The sequence below is a fragment of the Sus scrofa genome, chromosome 4 (genome assembly GCF_000003025.6).
Source record: "Sus scrofa isolate TJ Tabasco breed Duroc chromosome 4, Sscrofa11.1, whole genome shotgun sequence".
Taxonomy (NCBI): Eukaryota; Metazoa; Chordata; class Mammalia; order Artiodactyla; family Suidae; genus Sus; species Sus scrofa.
This window is the reverse complement of record NC_010446.5, coordinates 37230379-37254037: the sequence shown is the minus strand read 5'-3', so window position 1 is coordinate 37254037 and position 23659 is coordinate 37230379. Positions and strand designations below refer to the sequence as shown.

The 23659-nt window shown below is 38.5% G+C and overlaps 1 protein-coding gene across 10 annotated transcripts in view; it reads left to right on the top strand.

Moving 5' to 3' along the window:
- VPS13B (vacuolar protein sorting 13 homolog B) overlaps positions 1–23659 on the top strand; it is a 735231-nt gene that overhangs the window by 567122 nt on the left and 144450 nt on the right. For all 10 annotated transcript variants that reach the window (XM_021090606.1, XM_021090607.1, XM_021090603.1 and 7 more), the window contains 3 exons: positions 12813–13015; positions 15882–16089; positions 16712–16896. In XM_021090606.1, coding sequence (XP_020946265.1) covers positions 12813–13015; positions 15882–16089; positions 16712–16896 — 596 coding nt within the window. The remainder of the gene's footprint in view (positions 1–12812; positions 13016–15881; positions 16090–16711; positions 16897–23659) is intronic.

Here is a 23659-nt window from a genome sequence, read left to right as displayed (position 1 = left end):
ATCCCTTATAAGTCACTTCATTAGCAAAGATTTTCTTCCATTCCCTGGGTTGTCTTTTTGTTTTGTTAATGGTTTCCTTTGCTGTGCCAAAGCTTTTAAGGTTAATTAGGTCCCATTTGTTTATTTTTGTTCTTCTTTTCATTACTCTGGGAGGTGGATCCAAAAAGATGCTACTTCGATATATGTCAAAGAGTGTTTTACTTACATTTTCCTCTAAGAATTTTTATAGTATCTGGCTTTTTTTTTTCTCTCTTAAGCTCTGTTATGTGATTTTTTTGCTCTTTGTATACATTTTTTTAGTGCTGTGTGGTTACTATGACTGTTTTGGATTTTAATGAGAATGCTTTAAACATGTAGGATAGTAACTTCAGAAATTTAGAAGATAAGCGCTGGGTGCAATTTCTGATGTGTTAGTTTCCAGGCAGCAGAAAAAGTAAAAATCATCTAATGAGCAGCCGTCTCAGGATGTCCGAGCGTTCTCATGTGCTCTGTGGCGTAGTGAACATGATGTACCTGCCCAGCCTTTCGTAGAGGGAGATGAGCTCATCTCACAGAGATAACCATCTCTGACTTTTTCTTCTGATTAATCACCGACCTGAACTCCATTTGAACCTTGTTAGACAAAAAACAAGCAGAATTCCTGGCCCAAACTATAAAATATAATTAAGCCCTTTTGAAATGATGTGTAAAAGAACATTGCTGTACCCCCACTTATAACCACTACCACCACCACAACCAATAAAGTTAAATCAAGCACTGCCTGTAATGGATTAAAATAATAAATGTTCCTGGATTTCAGCGTTTGAAGTACTGGAAGAAAACAGGCTCCCAGCAGCCCGGGTAGCTGAATGCAGGAGAGACATTTATTAATGACGAGTTCAAGGATTTGGCCTGTTTAAGATCATTACTTTCTGTTTACCGTGTGTTACACATCTCATATTTTTACACAGCCCACATGTGTCCAGATGCAGTAATGAAAGGTTGTTTTTTTTTTTAAACAAAAGAATTGTTAATTGTGTAGATACGATTCTCTTGGGGAATGTGCAGTCTTCATAAGACTCTGCTCCCTTGTAATGAGAAATCCAGTACAGTTATTATACTTTTCCAAGTATATATCCACCTTCAAATCTTGTCTCTAGCTAGATTACTCTTTCTCCCTATTGTTTTTAGTTAACCAAATTCCAGACTTAATCTAGACTGTAGAAAACTGTTAGCTTTGGGTTATTTGTTTTAGAATTGTGTCCTATGGCACTGGATTTTGTGTGTCTGAGGTACTATAGAAAAAAAAAATCAGTGCTTTTTATTGCTTCTCTTAGTTTTAACAAAGATATGATAAAGAACCACTTTTTTAGATTGAGGTATAGGCAAGGGGAAAAAAAGGGACAACTGATAAAAAAATTTCCCATATACATATATTAAAACATAGTCTTCCCTTAACAGGAGAAAAAAAGGATGTTTGAGATAACAAAAATGTTATCAATTAACATGGAGATATCTCACTGTACAAAATGTTATTGGAGAAGAGAGTTTCCAGTCCTAGCAATTAAATATTAGAGATCTTTTTTCTTAATAGCATCTCCTCTGCGTCTTAATGATGGCACTTTATGAGTTAGTATTAGGTGAAATGGACAAGAATTCTTGTAGTCCCTAGCACTGGGACTGTGGAAAAAGAGAGGGTTAGACGTAAATATCCCCCACTCCACTGAATTTGTGACAATGTTTAATTTTTGCCTGTAGTCACAGCAAACTACCCTGTCATCCACGTAAGACAGAAGCCTATTTGCTAGGAAAATTTCTGGCAAAGCAACCCTGTCAGACCGAAGACACATCTTAGATGTTCCTTCGCTCTCTGGCTGGGGCCCCGGACTTGTAGGCTATGTTGGCATAATATACTGAGGCCATGCAAGACAGCCAGGGACAGGAAAAAGCATTTATTCACAACCCTGTCGCCAACTGGAAAAATGAAATTACTAAGAGCTAACTAATAACAGTGGTTTTCATAAAGCAACATGGTGCTGTAAGGAGGCAGACAGAGTCTTAATCCCAGCCCTGCCACTTGCTGTCAGTTGATTGTGGTAAAAGTACCAACACAGCTCATTTCCAAAATAAAGGCAAAAATACTCAATTCATAGGGCCATTGAGAGGATAATGTACACAGAGTACTCTACACATTCCTTGGCACAAATTGATTAAATTCCTCAATAATTATTAGTCGTTTTGTGTCTTGCTCTCCCTCTCTCTCCCAGCTCAGTCACACCATATGGATGCTGAGGTCATAGAGCATTAAATTTCAGCACTGAAAATTATCGCAAAGATCAGCCTCTTCTTTATCAAGAACATTTTTTTTTTACCCTTTTCTCTCCATCATCCAGACACACTATATGTTGGATAAGGCAGCTAACATGACCATACCAACTTGATATGACTATAACCAAAAATAAAAAACTTGAGTACACTTCCTCATCCCTTCTCCAACAAATTCATGGTTTCTTTCAGGCTTTTTGAAATACTGAAAGTACCTCATGGACCACCGCTACTATGTGGAGCTCCCTAAGTGTCCGAGAACCCTAGGCAGGGGTCCACTGAGCTGGTCTCAACTCCCTCACTCAATTAAGGGTACCAGGATTCAGTGATTTGCCGTGGGATATTCTGGGGTGCAGCAGAAACGACAGCACACAGCTCCTGGCTTCTGGTCTATGAAACCAATCTTTAAAAACCTGGATATGTAAATCAAGGCCAGTTTCGAGGCCAGTGCAGTAATTCACTTAACAAGTCTTTTTGCTTTTCAGCATTGTCTACGTTTCTACGTTATTCCACCCATGTGACTTACTTTAAGAAAAATTGATTCACAGCCATTTTCTCATTAAATTAACCAGCTACTATATTCATCTAAGAAACTTTTTAAGTATGTATTGACTGTTGTTCTTTCCTCAGTAGGAAGGTTGTCATACACTTGCCAATAAGCATAGTCAGATTTGTGAGTCTGCTTTTTTAAAAAAAATAGTCATATGATCCAATCAAGTTTTATTTTTCTAATAAACCTACACAACTGTAAAAACATTATTAAGCATGGTGGCAGATTGGAGGGGAAGAAAGAGGCAAAGCATATCCTACATTGCTCTTTGCTGTTTTCAGCTTACTTTTTCCAGGATCTGAGGACTTTAAAACATTTCTCAAAAGATACCACTCCCAGACAAAGGCCAAGTAGTAGTTCTTTCTTTATGTGAAAGAAAAAAAAAAAAATCCTATTCCTGCTACTGGGATTTTCTTATGTCCGAAAGAGTAGATTTGGATTAGGCTTGGGGGTGGGGTCTCAGCTTTTACTCACCAATGAGAGTCCCTGGGGATTGGAAGTCCCACCCATGAGAAATCATCAGTGCTTTGGAGAAGGGACGCATGTTAGCAGGTGAGTCACCAATTGGACTCTCCTTTGGAGTGCTGGACCTTTTAGTAACTTTGTTGAGGAACACCAGCATCTTTTTCAGCTTAAACATCAGTGTTCATATAGTTCTCTGACAGGTTTGTTACATTTAGTTTCATGTATTAGTCTTACCCTAGGTTATAGTTTAATAATAGATACAATGTATAGGCTTATTATGAAATAGAATGTCAGTAAATAGGATCTGAACCATTTACATATTCTGATCAAGAGGGGGGAATCAAGGGAATTCTTGTTGTGGCTCAGCCGGTAAAGAACCCGACTTTTATCCATGAGGGTATGAACCCAATCCCTGGCCTCGCTTAGCGCATTAAGGATCCGGCATTGCCAAAAGCTGCAGAGTAGTCTCAGATGCAGCTCTGATCTGGCGTTTCTGTGGCTGTGGTGTAGGCCTCAGCTGCAGCTCTGATTTGACCCCTTAGGTTGACAACTTCCAGACGCTGCAAGCGGATGTGGTGTGGGGGGGACAAGGTATTTTCATGGTTAAAGTACCCAACTGTCTTTTTTTTTCTTCTTCTTTTTAGGCTCACATCTGTGGCATATGGAAGTTCCCGGGCTAGGGGTCAAATTGGAGATGCAGCTGCCAATGTATTGCCACAGCCACAGCAATGCCAGATCCAAGCCATATCTGCAATCTACACCAGAGCTCAAGGCAACACCAGATCCTTTAACCCACTGAGTGAGGCCAGGCACTGAACCCCCATCCTCATGGATACTAGTCAGGTTCTTAATCCACTGAACCACAATAGGAACTCCCCAAGTGCCACTTTTTTGTGCTTCAGCATAATTATTTGAAGGAACTAGAAATGCAGAGGTTTCTGTCATCTCTTTATGAACCAGACTTAGAAAATTTTTTTTTCTAGTCCATCTGTCACTTATGGTCATCTCTTTATGAATCATACTTACCAAATATTTTTCTTCCTCACTGTTTGAGGCAATTCATGCTTCACTGTTACTCAAATCGACTTCTGAATGTATCTAACACATGCTTGCTGATTTTCTAGTAGCCTTAGATTATTTCCAGCTGGATAAAATACCTGAATATGCTTTGCTAGCCTGTGTTATCATTGAGTACTCTTTCTGATGGTGTACAGAAGCTTGATGCATACTGCATTTTGCACAGTCAGCATGTAGAGTAGGAGCCTTACTAAAGGTTCTAGTTAGATGTAGGGCTGGCAGCATTTTGTAAACATTCTCCAAAACAAGTGGTTTGCATTTATTAGTCTTCTGAAGGAGTATTGCAAAGGTCATAAAACTGTTTGTTCCTTGAACTAAAATTTTACACTCAAAGAAAAGTATGTCAGTATGCAAAGCAAAATTACTTCTATTTATCACACCAGTTGTTTCTGAAATTGCTTCTCAATGTGATACACCTCATTTAGTTTAAGTATCTGCCATTAGTTCACTAGAGCTGAAATTAAATATGTAGATACAAGTTTTTGAAGGAGGCCAATGGGGATATCAGGCAGGAAAGCATTCTACTGAATGGAAGGCTATAAAAGAGATTAGTCAAAATTTTGATTCTCTCAATTGCTAAAAGCAAGGTAGGGACCTGGGCTGGATCTTGGAACAAAGAAAGGACATGAAGGGAGAGAAACTGGTGACATTTCAAGTAAGATCTGTACTTTAATTAGTAGTATTGTATTGATGTTAATTTTCTGGCTGTTAGGAATCATGCTATAGTTTATGTAAGTTGTTAAATTAAGGGAAGCTGCATGAAGGATATCAGTTTTGCTAAAAGCCTGAAATTATTTCAAAATTAAATTTTAAAAAATGACCTGATCACTGGTTGCATAATAGCTTTGATAATAGCCATGCTTTTAAAGTTTGTGATCATTTTAAATCTTACACTTTTGCAGCATATTTCTTTAACTTTTCTTTCTTTCTCATTATTTTTGGAAATTTAGGGGAAAGATTAAAAGAACAAAAAATATAAGGATAACACATTGAATGCTATATACTCACCAGCCAGAACAAATGTAAACATTTTGTCATATTTGCTATATGTAAACACACACATACACAGAGGCTGGGGTGGGGGTGTGGATAAAACTTAACAAATTATTCAGCCTTTTCCAGTGTTTCAATGCTAAGAAGTTAGGTTTTTACAATGTTGTAGTCATTGTGTCCCACAATGCATTCATCCAGTAGGAAAAAGAATAACACATGTCTTTAACTCACTTTCTGAAATCATTTACACCAGATTTTGAATGTGTAATTATCCAGCTTACATGAACACAGTATTCTCTGTGGCCCTGGGTTTATGTGGGTGGTGATTTATAAACTAAGATTTACTTTATCTCACAGAAGATATTTAGTATGCTTCCTGATGAAAAAAACCAAAAGGAAGGGATGATGTCCCACAGGCCAGCTTCTCACAGAGTAAAGGAAAGGGGCAAGGAGGGAGTTCCCATTGTGGCGCAGCAGAAACGAATATGACCAGGAACCATGAGGTTGCAGGTTCTATCCCTGGCCTCGCTTAGTGGGTTAAGGATCTGGCGTTGCTGTGACCTGTGATGTAGGTCACAGACATGGCTCAGTCCCACATTGGCTGTGGTTGTGGTGTAGGCCAGTAGCTGTAGCTCTGATTTGACCCCTAGCCTGGGAACCTCCATATGCCAGGGGTGCAGCCTTAAAAAGACAAAAAGAAGGGGGAGGGGAGAATGAATAACCCTTCCCCCAGGGATTATTTTCATATTTTGTGATAAAAGTATGAGCTTTGGTTTACCATTTATAAGTGACCCTTGGTGAAATTTATCACCACTCTTTATTATGAGGTGATTACTATGATCTCATTTACTTATTAATTATTATTGTTATTATTACTGGTCACTTACACCAAGATTAAAATCACTTGAACTAACACGTTTTTTCTCTTCTTTTGTTGTAGCTTTTTTTAATTTTTTTTATTAATGTAGCAGAAAATATTCAAAAAGAAGCTCTGTTTTAAACTTACAAGCTGCTTGGAATTCCCATCATGGCACAGTGGTTAACAAATCCGAGTAGGAACCATGAAGTTGCAGGTTCGATCCCTGGCCTTGCTCAGTGGGTTAAGGATCCGGCGTTGCCATGAGCTGTGGTGTAGGTCGCAGACGCAGCTTGGATGCTGCATTGCTGTCGCTCTGGAGTAGGCTGGTGGCAACAGCTCTGATTAGAACCCTAGCCTGGGAACCTCCATATGCCACAGCAAGCGGCCCTAGAAGAGGCGAAAAGGCAAAAAATAAAAATTAAAAATAAAAAAAATTTTTAAAAACTTACAAGCTGCTACTTGTGGGTGGACCCTTCTCTGGTGCCACAGATAACTGGACCCCTCATCAAGGTGTAAAGGCACAGCAGGCTAGTGTGTGGAATAAGTGTAGTGGGCAGATGGGCACACGCAGGTATGAGTGAAATCAGTTGTTTAAGTCTCAGAAGTAATCCACACCTAATTTCCTTACAGGTGTATGGCACTAAAGAAAAAGGATACAGAACATGAGGCAGGGCAAGTTTATTCTATAGGTCTTGTGTTTTCTTAGTGTCTTTAGGCAGTGCCTGTGCTTATGTCTTAAATTCTTAGCATCTTAAATTCTCCATGCCTCCCATCCTTTTTTTTTTTTTTTTTTTTTTTTTTTTTGTCTTTTTCCCTTTTGAAAGGCCACTCCCGCGGCATATGGAGGTTCCCAGGCTAGGGGTCTAATCGGAACCATAGCTGCCGGCCTACGCCAGAGCCACAGCAACGCAGGATCCAACCTCTGTCTGCGACCTACACCACAGCTCATGGCAACGCCGGATCCTTAACTCACTAAGCAAGGCCAGGGATTGAACCCGCAACCTCATGGTTCCTAGTTGGATTCGTTAACCACTGCGCCACAACGGGAACTCCATGCCTCCTATTCTTTAAACAAGGCCATGATCAATGCTGGTAGACCTGAGATATAGACAAGAACAAAGTGTAAAGGATCAGAAAAAGTAAGAATAGAGCGAGGGGTAAGCTCTCCGGGAAAAGAAAGGCCAAAAAAGGAACAGCGACCTACATGTAGGTATTCAGCTAAGTATTTAATTAGCATGAAAGAATTGACAGCACACAGAGTAAACAAAAAGCAAAAAGCTAAAAGTGTATGACAATAGGGAAGTATTTGTGTTTTTCAGCTGTTCACTTTCTTCACACTGTCAGTATTATAAATGTTGTTGGCTGTCTTTTTTTCCTCTAATACTTACTGAGATCTCAGAACTTGAGGCTAGCAAATTGCCAAGAAAAAATCTTGTGATGTGAAGGAAAATTGCCAGTTATTCACTTAATCTTTGTATATACCCAGTATATGATAGATAATCAGCAAATGTTGGTTGAATAATAAATATATGCATGCATAAATATCAAGTTGGAGGCCATCCAGGATATCTAAATTCCTTACAGACAGTTTAGGAGCTTAGGAGTAGCACTTGTTTAAAAAATTAGGCATAGTTATAGGTACTGTCATAAGAAATTATCCTAGAGTTCCCGTTGTGGCACAGCAGAAACGAATCTGACTAGGAACCATGATGTTGCGGGTTCAATCCCTGGCCTTGCTCAGTGGGTTGAGGATACGGTATTGCTGCGAGCTGTGGTGTGGGTTGCAGACACAGCTCGGATCTGGTGTTGCTGTGGCTGTGGCGTAGGCCGGCGGCTACAGCTCTGATTGGACCCCTAACCTGGGAACCTCCATATGCTGTGAGTGCAGCTCTGAAAAGACAAAAAAAAAGAAAAGAAAAGAAATTATCCTTAAAGGCATGATAGTAAAGAAATTCACTGAAGCAAGAAATTAAAGGCACAAGGAAAAATAGAATTTAGATTCAGAAATCCCTTGAGCTGGAGAATGTGTATCAGTTGGAATGCTTTGGGGTTATAAATGGCAGACCATCCAACCTAAATTGATTGAAGCAGTCTCATATAGGTGAGACACTTGGCACTGGTGCCTTCTGTAGGCATGGCAGAACTCATCAGATCTTCCTTCTGTAATGTACAGTTTCAGCTTCAGGCTCTACATGGTGGCTACTGGCAGCTCCAGCACCTTCATTTTCTTCAAAACCAGAAAGCAAAAGGAAAGATTCTTGACTTCAAGACACCCTGTGTTTCCTCTTGTCCTCCTCTTTCTTGCTTCAGGCTCCCAAGTGTTGTGTGACCAGTGGCTTCCTATTTCTAGGCCGTTTTCCTCAGGTCCCAGTCCCTACCTTTATCTTTACTTTCCCAAGAATTCTAGGTGTCTCGTTCTCTCTACCCAAGCAAGAAAGAATAGAATTTGTATGACAGAAGGGAGAAGTTCATGTGTTTATCAGTGTACATCGTCACACAAATGTTGACAGCATTTTAGTATTTGTTTATGTAATAATGCAACTCTAGAATTTTTTCTTACATCCTCCTTACCCCAGCCAATAAATACTTCTAATTGTGTAGCTTTGGGAATTTAGGAAGAGCCTTCCGTCACCCCTATTACATTCTTCTTTGAGAAGAGATAACTACTTTCTGAGGAATACACAGTAAGGCATAATGAATTTTGTTATCTAAGGACCATTTTTGCCTTGCCTTTTTTTAAGGCAAAACCTTAAAAATGAATTTAGACAGTACAGTTATCAATATTTTGAAGTCATTGCTCCATAGTAGATATAGCTAGTAAGGTTCAAATTCTGTATATATTAAGTTACTTCTACAAAGAAGGTTTATCCTATGCTTACAAATATCTTTGTATAAATGAAAGGCACTGTAGGGCGAGAAAGGTAATCTCATTCATCCATGTGCTACAGACAGAATGTCGCAAAACCCATTCTTAATGAGACTTCTAGGAATAAATACCAGCCCTTTCTTTTGATAGTCTTTTATTTGATAGACAATTAGCTTTGCTTGCATAAAGTTGTCCTTTATGTCTGTCTTAGTTCTTCTGCTGTAATTTTTGACCACTTTCCTCAAAGGGATGTTTTAGGAATGATTAGGAATCAACATATCAGGAGTACTTTGTGGGTTTCTCACTGCCTTAGGAGGAGATTACAGATAAAGAAAGGGAGAAGACTAGAAACTACGTGTAGTGGTGGATTAGAACCAGAGGTATCAGTTTGAATTCATGGTTTTTAGTGTCTTTACTGATAGATACAGAAAAATTGATGTGTGTGTATACACGCAGGCAGTGTACATATTTCTTAGCCCTCTCTGTTTAGCGGTGCTAGAAGCAGTGACATTCTAGCAGCAATGAGCACACTTACCACCCCATTCGTTAGCAAAAGAATCCAAAGCTTTTCAGAGAGATGACTGATAGCAGAGATGAGATGGGAAAAATACAAGACAAGCCTGAAACATCTTTTGGCAAGAAAGTAAAGAAGTTCTTGAAAAATGTCCGGAGTATATCAAAATGACACAGGAACCAATGGGTTCCCAATGGCCAAAGCTGTTTCAATTTAAGCAACAAAGTAAATAATGATGGTATTAGATCAAAACCCATAAAATAAATATCCATGAGTCCATACTGGTATAAATAATTGAACTGGTAAATAGGATAGAAGGGACAGCTCTTTTTACTGTAGAATACTAATTGTCAATGTAGACGAATAAGAGAAATGGGAAGTCACAATTATCACATGCCACAGTTACGTCATTGGAGACAAGATCCATTGGTGGGGTGTTAACATTAGTGGGTAAAAGTTTGATGTAAAAGAAGATACTTGCATAACCTCCAACTATCTTTCCACAAGATATTTATTATTTACAAGTGGAAAAATAACAACTTTACAGTGGCAGACACCACTTGAGCCATGTGATGAATATTAATATTACCCGAAGATGGTAGAAACATCAGTATCGCTTGCTCCAATATGATGCACTGAGAAGTATTCTTGCCAAAAATGCATCACTTCATTCTAAATAAGACATCATAAGATAAACCCAAATTGAGAGCTATTCTGCAAAATGACTGGTCTGGACTCTTTAATAGTATCAGGGTCATAAAAGACAAAGAAAGCTGGAGGATCTGTCATTGATTAAAGGAGTCTAAGAACACTTGACAACTCTATTTAGTGGGGATCTTAGACTGGATCCTGGACCAGAAAAAGGACATTATGAGGAAAATGGGAAAATTTAAATAAGACCTAGAGATTACTTAATAATGTTATATCAATGTGAATTTCCTGATTCCAGTATTTTGTACTATAGTTATATAGCCGGGCAAAAGATATATGGGAACTTTACATATTTTTGCAACTTTTAGATATGTTTAACATTATTTTAAGGTAAAAGGTTTTTAGAGTTGGATAGAAAGATGTAGAAACTGATAAGTCTTAGAAACCTATCTAAGAGAGAGCCCGTGAAGTGGACTCCAAAATTGTCTAAGCTGGGTGTCTGATAAAAATGATAAACATTAAATAAGGTAAGGAACCTAGGAGACCTTAAACACTTCCTGTATGAGGGGCCCATAGGACATTAAGATTACCACCAGATAATCAGGTATTTTATTGCAGGATAGCATGAAGATGCAAGCATTTGAGAATCAAGTGTATTATAATTCTGACACTCCCTTAATGTTCACTTGCTAGAAGATCGCACTGAATTCCACAAGTGCTTTTAGAATCCCATTATGACAGAATTCTGAATAATGAATTGGTGTATTTCATTTAGCAAGTATTTACTGCTGAGAAGTATTTTTGGAAGTGTGACGCAGTTAAGTTAGACTTAAGTTCGAAACGCCATTAACAAAGATGATTTTTTTTTTTATTCTTGAGTATTTTTGGGCCTACTTATATTTTTAAATTTACCATTTTATATTTTTCTTTAGTCTAAGTGAAGTGTAGCTTTGACTCAAGAAAATGATGTAAATGAAATAGAAGTCTTGATGAAAAAAATTTAAGAAATTGGGTGTTCTCATTGTGGGTCAGCGAGTTAAGAACCCAATTAGTATCATCAAGAATGCGGGTTCAATCCCTGGCCTTGCTCAGTGGGTCAAAGGATCCGGCATCTCCTCAAGGTGAGGCATAGTTCGAGGATGCAGCTCAGATCTGGTGTTGCTGTGGCTGTGATGTAGCCCAGCGGCTGCAGCTCCAATTCAGTCCCTAGCCTGGGAACATCTATATTCCACGGGTGTGGCCCAAAGGGGGGGAAAACAGACAAAAAGACAAAATTTAAGAAATTGCTTGCTGCCATCATAGTTTTTAACAAGAATCTTAACCCTAACACTTTTGACAAGTGTGCTTGTCTTCCACGGAAGATTAGAAGTTATATATCTAATTTCTGCTGTAGAAACATACAACATATATGACGTTTTCAAGTCTCCACAGAATTGAAAAGTCAGTGTGGGTCCTGTACTATGAAACAAGTATATTGTGGACCTAAGGTGTTTTTTAATCTTTCATCTCTTTTAAGGATCAAATATCATTAGAAAAATAAGCCATGGGCATTACAAACATGGTCTGGTGAAATTCAATATTCACAATGACAATTCAGAATATGAGCTCCTTAGGGGAGAGTTAACCCACCACTCTAGCCTTGCATCCAAATATCTTAAAGTATGCCATTGGTTTTATGAAAAGGTTTTGATCTACACTTCTAGTTTAAGTTCAAAAGAAAAGCTCCATTTTAAAGTGTATTCCTTTTCTGGGTGTATTTACTTTGAACTATAGTGTATAGCTTTTCTCATAAATCTAACCTGCCACTATCTGTTTTTAAGACTTTGTAAACTTCAAGTGGTTATGATGTGTGAAGTTTGGATTAAACTAAAATTTTTAGAAAACACATGTTATATATTTTGATGGTTTTGAATTTTAACATGGGCCGGTCAAAAACTGGAGTGTCTAGCAAAGTAATATACTGTACTCTGTTACTGTAAGAAATCACAGAAAATTGCCCTTTCCCATCATGTTAACAATAGACAAATGAAGCAGCTGTTCTCGTTCGTAATGTAGTTGTTTGGAAAACTCGCACAATTTAATGAAAATGTCTCTACTCATAAAACTTAAAATGCTCACACATGGAAAAAGTCATAATGTTTTGGCAAATATTGCTTTGTTAGGAATGTGAATGAGGTATACCTGCTTCATAACTAGAATTCTATGTAAATGGCATGGAAGTGTAGGGAAAAGCCCACTGAAAAGGAGACTCTGACCAAGAATGAATTGATGCTCGGACTTCACATGTGGCTCGCAGCATAACTACTCGATGTTGCTTCTACAGTGGCTGTGACTCGACCCCTGGCTCAGGAACTTCCATGTGCCGCTGGTGCGGCCACTTGTTTAAAAAAAAAAAAAAAAAAAAAAAAAAAAAAAGAATGAATTGATGCTCTTAAAAAATGCAGAGAGTTCTTGCCCAAATGTACTTTTTTTTTTTAAATGAGGAAGAATTATAATATAGACCTCTCTCTCTCTCTTTTTTTTTTTTCCCCAGGTGTCATTCTTGGATCATCATTTGTACTCAGCGTAAATGATTTTCTCCTTAAAACAAGTCTCAAAGAAAGAAGTCGGGTTCTGATAGGACCATGCTGTGCTACTGCCAACCTGGAAGCTAAATGGTGTAAACATAGTGGCAACCCAGGCCCAGAACAGTCCATACCAAAAATATCCATTGATTTAAGAGGAGGTCTGCTCCAGGTCTGTGGGGACTGGCCCCATTGTTTTCATAAGTTTTTAATTAACTGGCCTTGGTTCGTGTTTGAACTGTTTCATTAAATTTTAAATCTTGATGTGGTGAGAAAGGGTATTGTCAGGTTGCTGTCTTACTAAACTTTTTTCAGTTTTCTTGAGATATAATTCACAAACCATACAATTCACCTAATTATATGATTCAGAAGGATTTTTTGATATAGTCACAAAGTTATGTGGCCCTCACAACAATCCATTTTAGAACATTTTTACACACCTACCTCCAAAACTATTAACATTCACTCCCCATTACCCTCCAGTCCCCTCTCTGGGACCAGGAAACTACTATTTTCTGTTTCTACATATTTGACTCTTCTGGACATTTCATGTAAATAGAATCTTATAAAATGTGGTCTTTGGTGAATGGCTTCTTTCACTTAGCATAATGTTTTTGAGGTTCTTTCATGTTTTTGCAGGTACCTTTTTATGGCCAAGTAATATTCTGTTGTATGGCTATACCTCATTTTATTTATCCATTCGGCAGTTGATAGACCTTTACGTTCTTTCCACTTTGGGCTATTTGGAATAATGCTGCTGTGAACATTTGTGTACAAGTTTTGTACAGACACGCTTTCCTTTTTCTTGGATATATGACTGGGAGTGGACTTGCTGAGTCATTAAACTTTTTTCTGATGTCTAGGCTACAAAGTAGTCAGCCTATTTCAAGCAGTCTCCTCCACAGTATATAAAGACCATTTCCTAATGACAGTTGTTTAGCTATTTTGGTGTCTGATGACTAACGTGACATATAATCTTACATTGCAACCTTTTATATATTTCATTTGCAGCCAAGTGTGGAGTATGTGAGGGTATGGAACTTATTTCTTAATAATTTTCTGTTTGGAGAGAATTTGAATGTGTTCTTTATACGATTCGATGTCCCCCGCATTTGACACAAATCTAAAAAGCTTGAGAAATTCAGAGTTACAGAAAATGGAAATGGATAATTTGTTAATAGTGGAGGCATATTAAATATGAATTTCTTGTTTTCACCTAAAAGTTGTCTTGCCTCAGGAGTTTCCACTGTGGTGCAGTGAGTTAAGAATCCAACTGCAGTGGCTTGGGTTGCTGTGGAGGTGCAAGTTTGATCCCTGGCCCAGGGCAGTGGGTTAAAGGATCTGGTATTGTCATAGCTCTGGCATAGGTCATGGCTGTGGCTCAGATTCAGTCACTGGCCCAGGAGCTTCCATATGCTGTGGGTGCAGCCATTAAAAAAAATTAATTAATTAAATTAAAGTTGTCTTGCCTCAACTTTTTCACCTGTTTCCTTACCGACACAGAACTCAACATAGATGGAGCCTAATAACTTACTGCTTCGTATTTCTTTGCAGATTTTTCAGCATCTATTATAAATCTCCATATATTTACTAAGCGTGTGATTTTGTGTTGTTTTATCAAGAATATTAATTTTATTACCATTTTTCAAAGGCGGCAAAGTAACCCCACATTAAAAACAACCATAAGAGTAGAAACAAAGCAATTCATCTCTACATTGTAAAGTCTCTTGACATTTTAAAAACTGGAACAGGGTGTTTGATTCCCCAGCTCGACTTTTCACCTATCTCTGTTTTTCAGGATCCAATAAAAATAAAATTGATGAGAAAAAATAACTTAGTATCATATCTCTTACCTTCATCTCTGAGATGCCTTAATTCCAAAGAGCGGGACTTCAGCTTAGGGTTTAAAACTTATCCACAAAGTATAGGCTTATTCTCTCTCCCTCTGTATGTTCTTTTCTTCTTTTCTGTGTTCCCTCGGTTCTCTTAGAAATAATGGGTGTATTGCCTTTATCTAATATAGACAGATAAATTGAATGTTATTAACATTTTAAGTTCTCTGACATTAATCATCATTACCCACTGGTCATACTTCTCTTATAGACTAATATTCTTCATATTCAGAAAAGGGGAACTTGATCCTCTCGGTTGGATCAAACACCAAGGCTTTTGTTCTGAAACTCTACTGCAGCTCCTGAATGGTTGGTTCTCAGGGGCCGCGGAATACTGTGTGTTGGCACATTCTCACTAAAGTTGGTAGCCATCTAAGGCCAGGTTCATTGAGCATCTTCCCTTTCTGTTTCCCTGAAGAATGAAAATGCAAAGAGGAGTTCCCCTCATGGCTCAGCGGTTAATGAATCTGACTAGCATCCATGAGGACACAGGTTCAATCCCTGGCCTTGCTCTGCAGGTTGAGGTCCGGCGTTGCCATGAGCTGTGGTATAGGTTGCAGATGCGGCCCAGATCCTGCGTTGCGGTGACTGTGGTGTAGGCCCGTGGCTATAGCTCCGATTCAACCCCTGGCCTGGGAACGTCCATATGCCACAAGTGCGGCCCTAAAAAGCAAAAAAAAAAAAAAAAGAAAAAAGAAAAAAGAAAATGCGAAGAGAGAGACCCCTTCATTTAATCTCATGACAAAAATGTAGGAAGCTATTCTAGAAAATTGTTATTATTTTCTTAACATTTTGGCCCAGAAGAGTCTTCATTACCTTCTCTCAGACTGTAGTAAGTGTTCTTTTCCCTCTTAGCTAAATTAATTCATAAACATTACCTCACATCAATGTAATTTCATCATAATCTGGCATTTAAAATGATCGTTATTCACACAATACATGATATACTTGGTTTTGTTGTTTTTATGTACCCAAGTAATAGAGTTTCATTTCATAGGTCAGTTGCTTCTTAAAAATTATAGTTCAGTTATTATCAGTAATTAAATTAAATAATTACAGTCTTGTACTAATTCAAATATGATTGTACCTAATTATCATGAAATTTTTGTATTTAAAGCTACTAAAATTTTTCATATGATTTTAAAGGTTTTCTGGGGTCAAGAACATTTGAATTGCTTGGTTCTTCTACATGAATTACTCAATGGATACCTTAATGAGGAGGGAGCTTTTGACGTGCAAGCTTCTGAAGCAGTACCACAAATGCCATCTCCTAAAGAAAAGAATCAGATGTTTAAAGGTGAACAAAGTTCAGATGACCTACGGACAGGTCTATTTCAATATATACGGGATGCCGGTAAGTAGCAAAAGCTTCAGTATGAGAGTGTGTGTGTGTGTGTGTGTGTGTGTGTGTGTGTGTGTGTGTGTGTGTGTTTGTGTGTGTGTGTGTTTTACCTGCACATTTGCTAAATGATAACACACACGATCACTTGGAAAGTAAGTGAATACCTACAATACAAAAGTAGTACTTGTTGGAGTTCCTGTTGTAGCTCAGCGGGTTAAGAACCCAACTAGTATCCATAAGGAAGCGGGTTTGATCCCCAGCCTCGGCTCAGTGGGTTAAAAGATCCGGCATTGCCTGGAACTGTGGTGTAGGTCGCAGATGCAGCTTGGCTCTGGCATTGCTGTGGCTGTGGCCTAGGCTGGCAGCTGCAGCTCCAATTCAACCCCTAGCCTGGGAACATCCATATGCCACGGGTGTGCCCCCTAGCCCCCGCCACAAAAAAAAAGTAGTATTTGCTATTCAGTCTCTGTTAAGGGAAAATTCTTGATTTGTTCCTGTCTCAAACCATATAAAAATGACCAACTTCTTTATATTCTTTTCTTTTATCCTCACAATTTTTTCTTGCTATAATAAACCAACATCTTCCCTTTCAAAAGCACATTGTTAATTCATTAATTATACTTTCATTTAACAGAACCTTTGAAAATGCCTGGTGTCTATGAAGTCTTGTTTTACAATGAAACCGAAGATAGCCCAGGAATGATGTTGTGGAGGTACCCAGAACCGAGAGTGCTCACCCTTGTACGCATCACTCCTGTGCCATTCAACACCACAGAGGATCCGGATATTAGCACAGCAGACCTTGGTGATATGCTACAGGTATGTCACGACTATTTATTTTGAAATAAAAACCTTGTGGGAAAGTACTGATTAGATAATAAGAAAACTGTTGGGAGCAAACCTAGTTTTTCTGTCAGTAGTATCAGAAAGAAATGCTCACATGTGTATATACAAACACTTAACATGTACATACAAACACTTAACGTGTACACACACACACACCAGACATTTTAAAATAAGGGAGTAATGTTGTCTAGATTCATGGTACACCGCAATTTGGAGAGTTCTTAATTCTACTCTTAGAACAGAATTAGTCTTGGTGTTGGTAGCTTCCGTGGTCTCCAGCTGTCATGGGGCAAACAGGTGTCATTCCGTTCACCACACATTTTCCGAGTACCAGCCATGCACTCACACTCTTTAGCATTTCTAGAACTGCTCTATAAAGATGTGTCCCCATAAGCCCAGAAAGAAGGGCTTATTTTCATTTCATTTCCTGAGCTGAAAATGGTGTTGGGCCTTGTAGGCTGATAGGAGAAACATCTATCCAGTGATCATGTTCCATATGATGCTGTGGAAAGTTTGTTGCTTGTTACTTCCCTGAGTGTGGATGTCACTGTATCATTATTCTACTTATTCATGTGCTAGTGGATCTGAATTTCTCTTAAAATTTGCTTTCCTCTTATTCTTCCACCTGTTACTAGGTCACACAACCATCCACACAAAGTCAGTCCTGATTGCTGTCTCTAACTGCCCACATCTAATTCATCGACAACTCCTATCAGCCCTAACCCCCAATATGTCCCTCTTCTATCTAGTTCTTTCTGTGTCTCCTGGTAAGCTTGAGTCCAAACTACCATCTTCTGTTCCCTGCTGCAGTAGCTTCCTAGTTGGTCTCTAGGATTCCACTCTTCACTCCCTGTAATATGTTTTCCAAACAGCAGCTAAAGTGACCTTTCTAAAATGTAGATTACATTACATCACTCCCGTAACTCAAAACCTGATGGTGGCTTCCTCTACTATTGAGGACAGAATTTGGTATCTTGCTATGGCCTATGAGGACCTGTGATCTGTACCCTGCCCACCTCTCTGACTTGGTCTCCTCTAGTCTCCCCATTTCTCTAGATTCTCCAGCCATACTGGCCTCCTTTTCTCCTTGAGCATCTCTCTTGGTTTGCTCTCCTCTGTCAAACAGGTGCCAGCTCAAAATATCATATCTTGGCTAGATCGCCATCTCTATTTTATTCTGTATTACATTGCCTTGTCTTATTCTCTACCTAGTTCTTATTTCTATCCTGAATGATCTTATGCATTTATTTATTTACTTGCTTATGGGCTTTCTCTCTCCACCATTAGAAAATAGGCCTCTGATATGTCTTGATCACTTATCTCCAGCCCCAGCTACATAGAAAGTTTAACCAATTTTTTAATGACTGCTCTATATTTAAATTCCTGATTATAATATAGTCAGATATTCACCTTCCGAATTAATAATGAAATGTGTCATCGTGTCAAGTGAACTAAAATGTGTAGAGCTATCCAGTTTGCCAAGATGCAAACAGTCTCTAGTTGATTTTTTTTTTCCTTGTGATGAGCACTTTTAAGATCTACCCTCTTAGCAACTCTACTTTGATTCTCAAATCCCCAAATTTGCTTTCCTTTCTGTCAAGGACATATTCATGATTATCTTCTTTACCAATATTCTTGGATTCTTTGTGCTTAATAAAATAGCATTGCCATTGAATCCTACTGTCCTGTTAGACTTGCCTAAATGCAGAATGTCTGTAGAATTTTCAGTCAAAATGAAAACACTCATATATCACAGTTTCAGCATAACATAAGGGCTTCTCTATGGCTGATTTTGGGGTTCAGAGTTATAGCTAAGTGTTAATCACTCTAAGCCTGATAACTGTTGGTGGTAGTATTATGCCAGTTGTATTAAACAGAGCATTTAATGTAGTGAGTACATTCACTAAAACCTAATCATCTTCTTCTCACTGCCATTGAAGAGGCCGCAGAGAATAGTGGTTAAGAGAATGAACTATAGCCAGAATGTATGGTTTCGAATTCTGGCTCTGCCATTTGCAAACTGTGTCACTTTAGACAAGTATCTTAATCTCAGCCTCAGGCTTTCTGTTTTGCTTGTTTTTTAATCAATACAATGAGGCTATTGATAATGTAATGATTATAGGAATTAATAGGAATTAATTAGACTCATAGGAACATGAGTCTCAAAATGCCTGGCACATAATAAGTGCTATGTAAGTATGAGTACTACCAATACTATTACAGTGCTTATGGTCAGAAGTCTTTTCATCAAGCAGAAGCACAGGCTAAACCAGAGAGAGCTTGGGTCTGATGACTCTGTAGACCAGCTGGAGTAGTCCAGGAGATCCGGGACAATCCGAGGGCCTGTAAAGGACCCTTGGCACATAAGCAAGCACTGTCTCAAGGAAGCCTGGCAGATTTCAACAAGCAACGAGTTGGTATCAGAGAGGTCCTACTCTATTTCATATCTTGTTGGAAAGATAGGAACTGATACACATCAGAGTTCAAAGACAGGGATGCTGGCTCAAAAAGCAAGACAGGGTTGTACCTACTATAAGCTGAAGGTAGGAAGCTTGATCCCCATGGTAAGAAGGAACACTGGAATTTACAGCTGAGAGGGAAGAACAGAAAAGGATGGGCAGAAAGTTGCCACACTACTGAGTTCCTGGTCTAACCTTCTATTCCCCGGATCATTAGCATAATTTGTCCCAGAGTTTGGGGTGAGCCTCCTCTGTGGAAATAAATCCCTGAGTTGCAATCTTAGACCCATACAAACCAGTTTGTTTCCTTGGAACTTCTGTTGAGAACAGAAAAAATGTTGCATAAACCACGTTTCTGATTCAACATGACAGCCGTCTCCTTGAGCACTTGCAGTGCCCAACCCTGGGCACACTCCTGGGAATTCAGAGACGGATAAGACACCATCCACTCCTAAGAAGCTCTCCATCCAGCAGGCAGGTTTCTGTGGTTGTTTGGGGTAGAAGAGTTTCCCTAATTTCAGCATGTGCACATTCAGCATTAAAGTTCTCTGTCGTCAGAATCGTTCTCCTGCTCTGTGTCATTATCGCTAGGTCTGTACCAGAGGTACAGCTAAAATATTGAAATGCCAACCAGAATACCAGGAAACTTAAGAAAAGAAGGCCCTTTATCAACATGGTATAGAGTAAAGTAGACACTGAAGTCTCAGCTGCTGCCTCCTGTTCCCCTCCCCTTTGTATTTGACCAACTCAGTGACCTTATGGGGAAACTACTGATCTCTTCGAGCCTAATTTCCTCAACTGAACTCTGGAGTTAATGCTATTTACCTTTCAGGTTATTGTAAGAATTAAATGAAATATTATAGCTAAAATAAATAAATGCCTTCTACAGTGTGAGCTCTTAATAAATATTCATTTCTTTTTCTTCACTGCCTCACAGGCAAATAAATGCCTGAGCACCTGAAAGAGCACCCTAAGTGAAATTCCAGCCTTCAGTCTCTTCTCCGTCCAACCTCTGCTGCTCAGTGCTTTTTTTTTTTTTTTCAATGATTTTTATTTTTTCCTACTGCTCAGTTCTTAAAGGAACAGGTGGACTGTATTATTTCCTGAGAAAAACCCTCAGTGGTCCCATCACCCTGCTAGACTGACCTTGGGGCCCCTGCAGAACCTCCTGAGACAGCGTTGCCTTTCCTTCCCTTACACGTGATCTGTGCTGTAGTCAGACTGGCCTGTGGGGCATCCCCAAACCAGCCTGTGGCATCCACTCCCGCTTTGTTTGCATCTTTCCCTTCCCTGCTGAAATGCTGTCCACACTTCCAAACAGCCCAAGTGCCATCTGATCCCTGAAGCCTTTCGTGGCCACCATCTCCAAACATGATCCTGCCTTTCTCTGAAGTCCTGTGACACTTCATAGCACCACCTTGATGCTGTTTCTCATCTGTTCCCCACATTTTAATTATCCATATCTCATCTGCCTCCTAGTTTGTAGGTTCCCGAAGGAAATGATCACAGCTAATTCGTCATTATGTTCCTTACAGTGGAGATGCTCAGAATATTGACTGGATGAATGAGTGCCTGGATGTCTGTGTTCCTATTCTGTTTAATTCAGAAGTATGACATGTTTGTCATTATTTTATATGGCTATTGAATGCATTTGGTTTTACAAACTGAATTATGTCAGCATGCATTGTGTTATGCTTCAGTGGTATTACCTACTATAAACACACAGTCTCGTGTCATTACGTTACACAGGCTCTTGGTGAGATCACTGACTGTTCTGCCAAGTCCACTGCCCCCTAGGCAGAGGCTAGTTCTTAAATATGAAAATAAGTTAATCTCCTTGGTCTTAGTCCTAAAAACAGAATCGAGTTTGGATGACTTTTTTCTTCAGGACCATTTAGTTCATAAAAAACTCACCTTATGGCGTTCCCTTGTACAGGACACTTAAACACATCTGTTTATATATCTTTCCATGATTGATATTGGGATTTATAAACAGGCTCCTCATATGATTTTATAGGGTTTATGTTGTGATTGTACTGAAAAATATGGAAAATATGTCTATAATATTAAAGTAACCATAGGTTCAGAATAAAGACCCTAAAATTAATATTCACAGAAAGCAAGAGGAGCTTATTTTGTGGTCAGTTTATAATTTTACCATGTTAAATTGATGAGTGTTAGTAGTATATTTAGATATCAATGAAATTAGGATCTGTAAGGTAGAGTAATACTGTCAACCTAGAAAGAACGTTGTGCTGTTTAAATGGGCTTGAATATGAGAAATTTCTGGCACTGTTTCTGGCACATAGTATGTTTTCCCCTCTCCTCAGCCTGTATGTACACTGCCTACTAAGGATTACATTTTGGAATACCTGTGTTCTCAGATGGTAACATTTTAGTTCATCCTTTGCAGTAGAAGTGGTAATGGATATTTTCATTCTCACACAGACCTGTCATGGGTGCTTATTCTTGTTATCTCAATACTGTATTATTCTCATTTTATATTTATTTTCATCTATGTGTTGCACTAAGTTTTTAGATATCTTTATTAGGTATGTGACAGTAGCCCAAACTAAATGTCCTTTTTCCCCAAGGACCTCAAAAGTATAAAGGTTGAGCATTATAATTCAAGACGACTAGTAAATATTGGATTGGGATTACTGCAGCAGTTTAAACAGATGTGAAGCAAAGTTAAAGAAATAAAATCCATCCTGTATGGGTTAAAAGGAAAGATATAAGAGCTAAAGTCAGGAATTTCTCTAATGCAAGAAATATTGAGTGGACATAAGATTACTGGCGTTAAAGTCAGATAAAAGGGAAATAAAATGTTTAAGTAATTTAGGGAAAAATAAACACAGCTTCATAAATCTGTACATTCCAAAATTAGATAAACGCTTAAATTCAGATCTACACCTCCAGAAAATGCGAATTAGCACGTGAGAAGATAAACACATTTTTATTTCTACTTCGTACAACTTATCATCAACAAATAATTATTGAATATCTTCTCAATATCAGTATAGGGTATCACAAAGTGAGATCTGTCCCTACTCTTGTAAAGTTTATAATCTAATTGAAAAGAGAGGGCATAATTACCTATGCAAACTCAGAAGATAGAATAGCTGAGTATATATTTTGATTGACCATTTATATAGGAGGAATTATGTAACTTGGGGACTTCTGACATCTGAAGAGTAAATTGAATGTAGGGGGGAGAATAAATCTGTTACTAAAGCTCTATGATTTCAGAGCACTTTCTCAGTTTAAAAGGCATTTTTAGAATTCCCACTGTGGCTCAGCGGTAGCAAATCTGACTAGTGTCCTGGAGGTTGTGGGTTTGATCCCTGGCCTCGCTCAGTGGGTTAAAGATCTGGCAAAGTGGTGTAGGTAGCAGATGCAGCTCAATTCTGGCGTTTCCATGGCTGTAGCATAAGCCAGCAGCTGCAGCTCCAATTTAACCCCTGGAAACTTCCATATGCCGCAGGTTCAGCCCTAAAAAAGCAAAAATAATAAATTAAATAAAAGGCATTTTCAAGCTTCAGAATTAGGTGCAGAACTCTTATCTGAAAAAAATTATGACTAGAGTCCTTAAACATTATCTTCTCAAGGATAACAGGAAGAGAAAGACAAAAGCAAGCTGTGTCATTTGTTTATCTCTGATGGAGAAAGAGAATGGTAGCCAAAGAAATCAATGCACTCATGCCCAATTTTTGTTTATCTAGTCCAAAAGTCTGGGAAATTAGTTTTTAAAATAATACTAATATGATTATAAAAATTGAAGTAAAACCACATTGGAAGAATAATGAACCGAAAAACTACATACTGGGAAGCCAAGGAGCATCTAAATGGTTGAGATCTGTGTTATTTTCGCTTCAGAGTGTCATGATCATCTTTGTGTTTTATACCCAGCACTGAGCTAGGGGCTTTGCGTACATAACCTCATTAAACTTCATTTTTTTCTGGGTGGTGGGCCTTCACCTCATTTTATAAGCAGGGAAACTGAGGCCAAGAGAAGTTAACTGGTCTTGAATCATCAGACTTAAAAAGTAGGAGAGCCACACTTCATCCCAGGTCTTTTTGCCTCTAAAACTCATGTCCTTTCCCCTATTTGTAAAATGGTAAAATATGCATATTGTAGATGACTCATTCTAGTGATAGTGAGAAATTGTTGAGAAATGTGTGAAGAAGGAAAATAAAATTATTCATTTGCTTCAGTCTCTTAAATCATGAAATAATGGATCAGACCAAAGACTTGCAAAATAAACTTAAATAAATAA